General features: G+C 39.4%; 1 protein-coding gene across 1 annotated transcript; it reads right to left on the bottom strand.

Annotated features, from left to right (window-relative positions):
- Positions 1-663: 663 nt before the first annotated feature.
- On the bottom strand, positions 664-9,953 carry SPINK14 (serine peptidase inhibitor Kazal type 14 (putative)). The gene is made up of 3 exons (XM_075542705.1): positions 9,900-9,953; positions 5,132-5,268; positions 664-709 (listed from the first exon to the last, which is right to left on the bottom strand). Exons 1-3 carry the CDS (start codon positions 9,951-9,953, stop codon positions 664-666), a joined length of 237 nt encoding a protein of 78 aa, XP_075398820.1.
- Positions 9,954-10,680: the final 727 nt, after the last annotated feature.

Raw genomic sequence — 10,680 nt, 5'->3', positions numbered from 1 at the left:
CTTTTAGCTTAATGGAAACAGCCTACAAAGGCCATATTCCTCAGTCCTGCTTGGGCACTTGAAGAACCAATGTTTAGATTATTAGTAGAGCACAAACTCTTGACACAACCTTTGATTCAAGCAAAACAGGGTAGATTTCCCTGCCTCAAGTCTGAGGCTAAAATATGATGGCTTAATGGGAATTAGCATAAAGTAGACAAAAGTAATGGCCAGTTGATGCTAAGTTCTCCAGAGTTCCTATTAACTAATTTAATAAGCGCACACATACACAAATGATTATAAAATCCATCGCTGTCAGGTTCATCAGAAGACAGCCTAAAGGCCTTCAAATGAGTAACTGTGTTGTACTGTCAGAGGGCTGAGTGATCCCAGTTATTATCTTTACCTCTAAAAATAAACGTTCAGTTGTTTCACTTTCGAGACCACCAGACACCCTTATTTGAGCCCCAAGTCAAATGACGCTTTCGGAAAGTTTATTTTTCAGAAACAAATAGTACAGAGCAAATCTTTAAGCATCGAGTCTTACAAGAAGAACAGTGCCTTTAGTTTACCTGCAACAAATCCAATAGTTACAGTTCTCTGCAAGCAAGTAGGCATGCAAGGAGGTATGAAAAGAAGATGGTTGTGATGGAGAGGATATATTTCACAGTGGGGTCCATTCTTCTAGCAGAATCCATTGCGGGAAAATCTAATTCTTCCCTTAGATTTCCTAAAGAGAGATTCAGAATATAAATTTCATTCCATAATATAAGGATCAAAAAGGGCACTTAAGAATAATCGTGTCTAGTTGTGGTCGGATGCCAGAGAAAGGGATCTGACTCAAAGAGACCCTATGTACACCAAGTTATTTATGTACATAAATCACCAATGCCTTTTCCATCCTCACAATTAGGATGTTTGAGCTCATTATTGCAGCCACTGTGTAAATCCATCTACTTGAGAGACTTTTTCCTTCTCACGATCCCTCTCCTTTACCATGCATGATGTAATTCTCCAAGGAATAATCACTCCTTATTATATGTCTGAAGTGGGGAGACTTATATATATGCTTACTTATCTAAACATCCTTACTTCTAAGGAGTATTCTTACTGTACTTGTTCCAACACAAATTTTCATTTTTATGTTAGTCCATGATATCTTTAATATTCTTTTCCAACATCAAAATCCTAAGGTAACAATTCTCCTTTGGTCTTCCTTGTTAATTATCCAACTTTCATGTGCAGGGTATTAAAAAATTCCATGACTTGAAACAGTCATATCTTTTTTATCAAAGTGACATGTGTACATTTTAACAAGAGATATTTTGCAATAACATTTCCCACTGAAATACATCTATACATCTCATTTTCTGCCTGTTGCTGCCATGGGTGCTGTTGTGAATCCAAGTAAATGGAAATATTTAACTTTGACCCTTTCCTCGTTGACTATGATTCCATTGTGAGAACGTTTGTAATTGAAGTCTAATCCACATTGAAGTCTATAGTCTTTTACCTTCATCAGTAGCTGCTTCTGGTCTTCTTCCCTTTCAGCAAGTAGGTTGTACCATCTGCATATTGCAATTTTTAATCAGTTTTCCTCTAATCCCAATGCTCTGTTCTTCATCTATTCCAGCTTCTTGTATTATTTTCTCAGCATACAAACTAACTTAGTGACAGCAGGAAACCCTGACATACACCTTTTCTGATTTTAAACCATGAAACCCTGACTCACATCTTTCCTGATTTTAAACCTTATTCTGGTAGAATACTTGCATCTTGGTTTATGTACAGGCTCTGAGTTAGCATAATTAAGTGTGATAGAATTTTAAAATGTTCAATGTTATCCATAATTTGCTATGATCCATACAGTCAAATGTTTACAGATAGTCCGTGAAACATGGGTAACCATTTATATTCTATTTCTGCTTTCAGCTAAGATCTATCGGATATCAGCCATAATATTCCTCTTTCTACGTCCTCTACTAAATTTGCATTGCATGTCTGGAGGAAGCCATTTTTAAATATCCTCAACAAAACTTTACTTGTATATAATATTAATGACATTTTCAATGATGTCCACTTTCTGTTGGGTCACCTTCCTTTGAAGTGGGCACACATATGGCTCTCTGTCAGTTCGCCAGTGCTGTGCAGTGACTTAGTTAACATGGCTGTTCTAGCCAAAATCTTTGGAACTCCCAGCGAAGGACCATGTGGGAACATGTATATTGAATGTATTTCTTCATTTCCTGATGGGTTTGAGTAAGAGAAGGTGGGGGGGGGGGAGTCCCTTTTAGATTATATTATTAAGCTGTGAGTGATTGTTAACACTAATTTGGATCATAAAAACTTAGAACTCAACAAGGGATTGAAAATTTTTGACATCTCAAAAATTCAGCACTTACTGCATCAAGTAGATTCTGACTCATAGTGAACCCACAGGACAGGGTGGAACTTCCCCATGGATTTCTAAGAGTGTAATTGTTTAATGGAATAGAACCTGTAGAACACTCCTCTCCACCCCCGGGAGCTCCTGGTGATTTCCAAATGCTGACTTTGTGTTTAGGAGCCCAACGTGTAACCACTATGCCACCAAGGGACCCTTTTGATAGCCCCTTTGTATAAAACGAGAGATCTCAGAAACAGGAGATGGCGATCTTAATACCAGCAAGAAAGGAAACCTGGGAACAGAATGTGTTCTCTGGACTCTGAGGTTCCTGGGTATTGGACCTCTTCCATCAAATAGCTGTGATGCCAGAGATGTGGTGGCGGAGAGGCATCACGGAACAAGGTGTCAGAACAAGAGAAAGAGTGGTGAGGTGAGGAAAACAGTGCTTTCAGTCAGGAGGCTTGCTTGTGGAGGGAGGTGCCTCCAGGCACTGAATTGAGGAAGATATGTTTTCTGACCCATGGAGGCACAGCTGAGTGCCTCCAGGAGGAGACCTGATGGAGTCGTTTGTCCTGTGGCCGTTTGTTTAGCAGCCCTAAAGAAATTTTTAGCATTGCCCAAGCCTGGTTGAAGCTAAGAAGCCCTCATAGTTGGAGATCTGAAGGAGAGAAGAGATTGTTTTTATTTAAAAAACAACAACAAAAAAAACTACTGTATCCTGAATATTGCTGATCTTGAATCATAACCTGTTAACTTTCATAATAAATCTCACAATCATGACCATAGTTTGTGCAGCTATTGTATTGAGTTATATCCACTTGGGAATCCAGTTGGGAAATAGAGCGTGCTGTGGATGGGATGTAGGAGAAGATGAGGCTTTCGACTTCCGAAAAGTTTTACCCTCTTGGAACCCAAAGGGGTAGTTTGACCCAGTCCTAAAGGATCACTATGAGTCTTAATTGACCACGGAAGTGAGTATGTATATACTGTAAGGAATGGTTGGTGGCAATTGGTAGGGAAGATGGGTAGATGGAGGCATATCTGACCTCCACCTCATAGGAACTGGCCTTGTGCTGCTGGTGCTACTGATAGTGATGCGCCATCCTTCTTGTGAAGTCAGAAGTGAGCTGACACTGCCCTGCGCCCCATTGACAGCTAGATTAGTGGCACGTACAGTTCTTAGCAAAGCGGTGTGGGCACATTCAGTGCTGCGTCCATTTGTTGAAATATTTCAGTTGTTATTCCACCAATTCCTGGAATCTTCAATACCTGGAATCAGTATACTTCGTATTCTTTAATTCAATACAATCAGTCCTTCAGGATTTGCTACCTCCTGAAGGGGTTATACTTGTACTAATTATTTTTGGTACAGTAATTCTGTGTCTCCTGCCCAACCTCCCCACCCCAAATCCTTTTTGATGCTTCATGCTTTGTTCAGAAATTTGCCAATAAAGTCCTTTAATTTGCAACTCGAGAATTTGATGTCTCTTCTTCAGCTCTTTTAGCTTGAAAACTACTGAGTGTTTCCTTCTCTTTTGATCTTCTCTCTCCAAATTTACTAGCTCCAAAAACCAGGCTATTTGAACTTCCTATCCACTTACCAGGAGGTACCTGTCCCTGGAGAGGGACACTGTGCTTGGTAACGTAGAGGATGAGCAATACAAAGGAAGTCTCTCAGCGGCTTCAACAATTGGCTGAAACATAGCAACAATTGTGATGATGGCACAGGACCAGACAGTGTTTCATTTTGATGGACCTAGGGTGGTTATTAGTCAGAATTGACTTAACAGCACCTAGCAACAACTTCTTGTATCAAAGGGCCCTGGTGGTACAGTAGTTAAGGGCTCTGTGGAAGGAAGATGTGGCAGCTTTCCAGACCCTATGGGAGTGGTTCTGCCCTATCTGAAGTGATCACTGTGAGTTTTAATCAATTTGATTGGAGTAGGGGTTTTGTTTTGTTTTAGGGGGTTGGTATTCAATTATCATTCATGATTCTACAATATTATTCACGAGTCTACAATATTAAAGCATATTCTACAGTTTCTTTGATAATGATTTTTTTTAATGAGGCCTGAATTTGTGATCTTAGGCATGTCAAATCTCTACTTATTATTTCAATATTCTTACATTTTGCTGAATTACTCATTACAGGATAACCTGAGATTTCCACATTCTTAACATTGCTATTTAAATTAGAACATAAAATAATTCCTAGAATGAAGACTCCATTCTGAGGACATGAAGACATTTTTCTTCCTGTGAACCACACTGACCCATACAGGGAACAAACCTGAAATTTCTGTGTGTCATCATTGATGTCAGACAATGTAAATCCAAACACGCAAAACACACATTCCACCTGAACAATCCAAATGTTTGTAACTACCTCCTCTTAGCACTGAGGTTCAGAGACTTGAGGGATTGAATTTATTCAAGAGAAGTGCTAACCACAGTTTATCTTGAAATCAAGACATTGTAGGACTCTGGGAGATAGTGAGAAATTCAAGTGAAACCTCAGCAATTCATACAGGACTACAAGCCCCAAGAAGAAGAAAGAACCTAAAAATAGCACCGTTCAATGGGAAAGCACTGCTTTCTATTCCAGTGAGCTTTCTATAGCTACATGCTCTTCTGAATTGGAACTGATGATTATCTGTACAAATGAGCAATATTTGCCTTCAGAGCTTATGAGCTTGGTAGGTTGGTTAGGTAGTAATTTCATGGATGAAATCATTCAATGTCATCTTTTCCCCAAGTGATACTCACAAGCTCTCGATACACAAGATGCAGGGGTTGTCATAGGTTTTGACATCTGTGCCACAGATGGGTTGGTATACATGTGGACAAGGGTTCGCTGTGCCATTGTACCAACTCAAGTCTACTTTCTTATAGGGGCATTTCACCTGAAATTGAGTTGAAAAGAATGGTACAATTAAAATCACCGCAACATACTGGGAAGCCAGTGTTGAACTATGTTTAGATTTTCCAAAACATAGTCAGAACTGTTTCTCGGTGTCACAAAAGTTCTCACAGACCCTGTCTCCACACACAGTCGCATTGTCACGTTTGCGTTCTCCGTATATTAGCCATATGACGCTTTCATTGGCAGGGCCGTCTAGGGGATAGAAAACAGAAGCCTGCTGCTTCACAGCAAGAAATGGAAAAGGAGAGGAACATAGAATATCCTGCCAATTTCAGCTTTCTTCTCAATTGCTTTTATTTCCAAATTATTGGATCCCAAAAGACTTTTAGACATATTTTTTTCATAAAATTCAGCCAAAAAAACTGACACACAATAAGTGGAACTAATATTTTATGAAAATCCATGTCTTGATTTTAAATAGTTAACACATTTTATATATTCTCAGAATCCCCAAGCCATGTCTTATTTTGAAATTTTGATGTGTAAGACCATTTATGTCCGCTCCCTGATTTGTAGGGATAATAGAAAATAAAGGAGGGTGGATATCTCATCATAGCCTAGATTCTAAGTCTCCTTATTTCCTGGGAAATTCCTTCCCTGAACAACATGGATGGTTTGAAGCAGTGACTGGAATGATGGAACTTAGGATGTTGTGTCAAGGTATCTGCCAATGTCAAAAGATAGGTTCAGATAGGTGTCCCAGGAGCTATAGGAGGAAAGGGCCTTTGGAGGGTACTTAGACAAGAAGAGAGAATTTTGAGTTGAGCATCTCTTTCTTCTTTCCTTCGCCACACCATCAGTAATGACCAGATCACGTAGTCTGCCTTCTGTGCATCTGTTGCCCAATTGATACCCTCGTTATCACGATTTCTTCCAATTCCCACAACTTAAATATGAATTGCATAATTTTATTCCTGTGTGTAAGATCTTTTAATGTCAGTTCTTGACATTTAAAAAAAATCCCATCTTCCTAAAAAACCCTATTTTATCTGGATCTTCCCAACTCTTCCAAACTTAAGTTATACCGCCTTACTCATTGCTCTATTCTCCGTGCACTTGATCTTCTGGATTGCCTTGAGCACAACATCATGCTTCCCCGTCCCCCATTCTGTATTAAAATCCATTTTATCTTTCTGAAAAAGAACTTCACAGTCCTCAAGTAAATGCCAATACACAGAAACCCTGTAGGACAGGGTACAACTGCCCCTGTGATTTTCTGAGGTTTTAACTATTTAAGGCAGAGGGAGAAGAAAGCCCAGTCTTAATCCCATGGAGCTACTGGTGGCTTCTAACTGCTGACCTTAAGGTTAGAAACTCAGTGAATAACCAACTACTCCACCAAACTTCCTCTACATGCCTAGGTCATGAAAAAAACCCACCCTCTCAGAGATAGTTCTCCAAACCACCCATTCTTTCTTTTGCTACCTCTAATAAGTTTGTCACATATCCTTCTGCCAATATGTCCTGATGCGGTACCTTCTGTATCTTGATGCTGCTGCCGGGCTATGCTACCAGTATTCCCGGAGTTTGCAAGGGATGGGCAGATTTGAGTGGAGCTGACAACCTAAGAGAATGTGAAGAAGATGTCCAGATGATCTAATTCCAGAAAGTAGTCTATGAAAACCTATGGATAAAGGAACATTGACTTGCCTGCTTTAAACACATAAGGCAACAGGAGAGATAAGTCATTAGAGGAAAATATTATATTTGGTGAGCCATAAGTTCAAATAAAGTGTAGAAGAACCTCAGTCTAATGGACTGGTGTAATAGCCACATTGGACTGACTTAGCCAGTTCCCATAAGAAAAATGTATAATCAGGCCACATTTGCTTCTGTTGCATATAAGTCATGCTGAGTTGGAGAGGACTTGCTAGGTGGCAGAAGCCTCCATCTATTTAATTAGTGCTTCATACAATGCTAGAGTCACCTGAGAAACTATACACCCACAGAGGGGAGGTCAGAATCTTATTTTGCTATTTTGTCTACCTGTCACTCCAAGGGAGAAAGATGAGGCTTTCCACTTTCATAAAGATTTACAGTCTGGAGTAAAAGAAAGAAGAAAATGTTCTAAAGTTGATGGTGGTGATGCGAGTAAAACTCTTCTTGATGAGACTGAACTACTGAAACCGTGAATCATATGCCAATAAAACTGCTAGGAAAAATAAATGAATTTAGTCTTAGAAACCTATGTGGGTAATTCTACTCTATCCTACAGGGTGTCTAAAATTAAGAAACATTTCAATCATAATTAATTTGGTCTTGTGTTTTTGTTATCTCTGTACTCCATGTATAGTCTCCATTACAATTTACAAGTTAATACAATTTAATATTATAAATCCAGAGCACAGCACAGGCGAACAGTAATAAAATGACTAATAATTATTAAATATTTGAGGATTAATGAAAAGGAAATTACTCCTCAGGTAGGTATCTCCTAGGAAGAAAATTCTGGAATGAGTTCTATAAGCCTTGAGGATAAATCCTAGTCAATTTCTGCAAGATTCTTTTCTTCAAACTGTAGCCCCAGACAGGTTTTACCCTCTGATCCTCAAGTCCCAAGAGGTCCCCACACAAATATAACACAAAATAAAGTCAGAAGATATGTAAAATTTAAATTAAATTAAATTAACCAATTCCATGGCGTGGAGTCCATTCAGACCCATGAGTGAGCCCAGCGGTTGCACTGTGGAACCGCTGGTTAGGGTTTTCTTGGCTGTGCATCTTATGATACCATCTCACCAGCGCATCCATCCACAGGGCCTTGGGTGGGTTTCAATCTTGAGATTGGCATTGGATCTCACACAGTTTGCGCCATCCCATCCAGAGGTCTTAAAGGCTCAGATTCACTCAAAATAATTATTTGTCAGTCATCGTGTCGTTGATTTTCGGTCAAGGGGAAAAAAACTGACTCTTTAATTGACTCATGAGACAGAAAATGAAAAAAAAATGTTCTTCAAGTGAAAGTGTACGTTCATGTAAATGTATAGCAAAATGAAATATCTCTCTTTCACTTTTCTTTCCATTGCTGCACAGTTTTTGTTCTTATAACATGATCGATTAAGGAAGGAATAGACAAAAGGGGAAAGGATATTTCATTCTGTTTGCTTCATGAGAGCTGAAAATATCATCGGAGGCCCTGTCCAGAGTTGTTCTATTCTTTTCTATTACCCCCCATTCACATCCTAAAGCTGGTCTGCAGACCTCCGCCAGGGGCTTGCTTCCACCCAACTCTGAGCTCCTTGAGCAGGAATCAGGCAGTGTTGTAGCGTGTAGGCTCTTAAGAACCTGCCACACACCCGACAATTGTTGGTGTTTCTCAAGTTTTTCAGGCATTTGTAGAGGTCTTTTTATGCCGCTCCTCTAGCCTGCTATCTCACTTTGGATCTCTCTCTGTGGGGCCTGTGTACCTTCAGTTTACCTGCCGCAGACACACCTACCTTAGGCCTTGGGGAATGTTACCTATGACTCGGTTGCAGTCAGGTTCTAAAATTGCATCTCCAAAGAAAACTCCGATTAGAGTCGCAACCACGGGAAATCTACTAGGAGATTACCTTAAACTGTCCATGTGGTGGCCACCACTCATGACGTCCTGAAACCAGAGCATAAATGAAAATGGCTGTAAGTTAAATCTCTGGCAATACATATTTAAACCTTTGTGTATAAAAAGTGTTTTTATTGATTACCAGAGAAGCTTGCAGTAATTGAAAATATTGTTTAATTCCCGTGTACAATTGTACTTATTTATTTTAAAATGTAAAATATCTTTGCTATTCCTGGTAAATAAGAAAAAAATTGGCTATATGCAAACCTCCTCTCATACGTGTTCTCAGTACAGTGTACCAAGTAAGTACCTAAAGTTTCACAAATTCTTGTTAGCCAGTACTTCATAGGATTCAATACATGAAAAATAATCAATGTAGGAAAGAAATCAAAACATACTAGAGCTATGAAGTGATCCTTTAAATCAGTTCCCCTCTTGTAAAGAAGGGATATATACTGGCTTAGGTAATATCCAGTAATTCGGAGTGAGTCTATGAAAACCCAAGTCACCAGTCCTTGAGGTTAGGTCTCTTTATACCATGCTATAGGGTTTCTCCCCTAGAATAGGACACACACACACACACACACACACACACACACACACAAATGATCCATTCAGATACGTGGCAACACTTTCAAACATTCTGAATTATTGATCTAGATTAGCACATAAGCCAACCTCCCTCCTTCTGCATGTAGTAGACTGGTAAATTAAGGCCCCTGGTCATTGGTCCAAAGCATTTTGAATCACACTCCCTTTTCCCTCTGTGCATGTAGAAATAGTAAGATAGTCCTACCAATGTATAAATATTCTCTTTTGGATTACAAGTCAGCGCTCACACACTAACCTCACATACCAACCAGAACCAGCCGAGTTACTTACCAGAAAATGCCACAGATTGCACCAAGGATAATGAAAGCAAGCAGATTACTTGGAAATAGTTGGCCATTCTTCCTCTTTGTGTTTGTAGAAGGATGCTGAGATACTGTCTCAGGGTGTGGCACTCTCACACAGCCGGCTAAGGAAAAGTTAATCAAGATATTAAAACCACCTTTGAAATGGATGCGCACCTCCAGTTTGAGGTGCATCATGTTTCCATACGGCGTACGGAAGATTGAGTCCATCTTTGCACAAGGACAAAAGGTTGGGAAATGTTTAATTTTGATTAATCAATAGAAAAGGATAAATCCGGGATTACTCAAAAGACCAAAGTAAATAATCATTTATTATTTTTCTGTGAAAATATTTCAGATGTCCTGAAAAGACAAATCCTTATGTGAAGACTCCTTCACATTAATTTTTTGTGAAGATAAGAAGAAAATGATAAGGCTTCCAGAGACATCTAGATAAATCTATACCTATCTATCTTTCTATCTATATACTGGCTCAGAAAGCAGAGACTACCTTTTGGATTTAGGAAAAAAATATTTCTAACACTCCAGGAATGTTCTATTTATGATAAAAGTTTTTAACTTTTGAATCCTAGGCACTCTTGTAAGATTGTCAGAGAACTCAGGAAAAATAAGCATTCTGTATTATGTTATGGGGGTTACCTGAATCTCAACACAAGAAGGGAGATGCCAGGGGGCAGATCCTCTCTCTGACATGCTTTCCCTTACAGCAACACTTACGAGTCCAGGATCGATCTCTCCACGTTCCTGGGCTTGATCAAGGACTACATATCATTCTCCCTGACATTTCAGAGTCCCAGAGAAAATAGAGCAAAGCCAGGTTAAAGGCTTGACGGACAGAGGGAGGATCAGGTCACCTTTGCTAGCTTTGAAAGACTCCGTTTACTGCCATAAAGTTAATTCTGACTCAAGAGTTGGGTGCCCACTCTCCTCTAGTTTA

Source organism: Tenrec ecaudatus, chromosome 2 (genome assembly GCF_050624435.1).
Source record: "Tenrec ecaudatus isolate mTenEca1 chromosome 2, mTenEca1.hap1, whole genome shotgun sequence".
Lineage (NCBI taxonomy): Eukaryota > Metazoa > Chordata > Mammalia > Afrosoricida > Tenrecidae > Tenrec > Tenrec ecaudatus.
The sequence above is the reverse complement of the archived record's forward strand: the minus strand, read 5'-3'. Positions and strand labels throughout refer to the sequence as shown.

What these genes read in the sequence shown, in the direction of transcription:
- SPINK14 (XM_075542705.1), bottom strand. Translation starts at nt 9,953, where the DNA reads ATGGACTCAATCTTCCGTACGCCGTATGGAAACATGATGCACCTCAAA. An exon ending in TGATGCACCTCAAACTGGAG is followed by an intron (nt 5,269 to 9,899) that starts GTGCGCATCCAT and finishes ACTCAATTTCAG; the next exon opens with GTGAAATGCCCCTATAAGAA. An exon ending in ATCTTGTGTATCGAGAGCTT is followed by an intron (nt 710 to 5,131) that starts GTGAGTATCACT and finishes ATCTCTCTTTAG; the next exon opens with GAAATCTAAGGGAAGAATTA.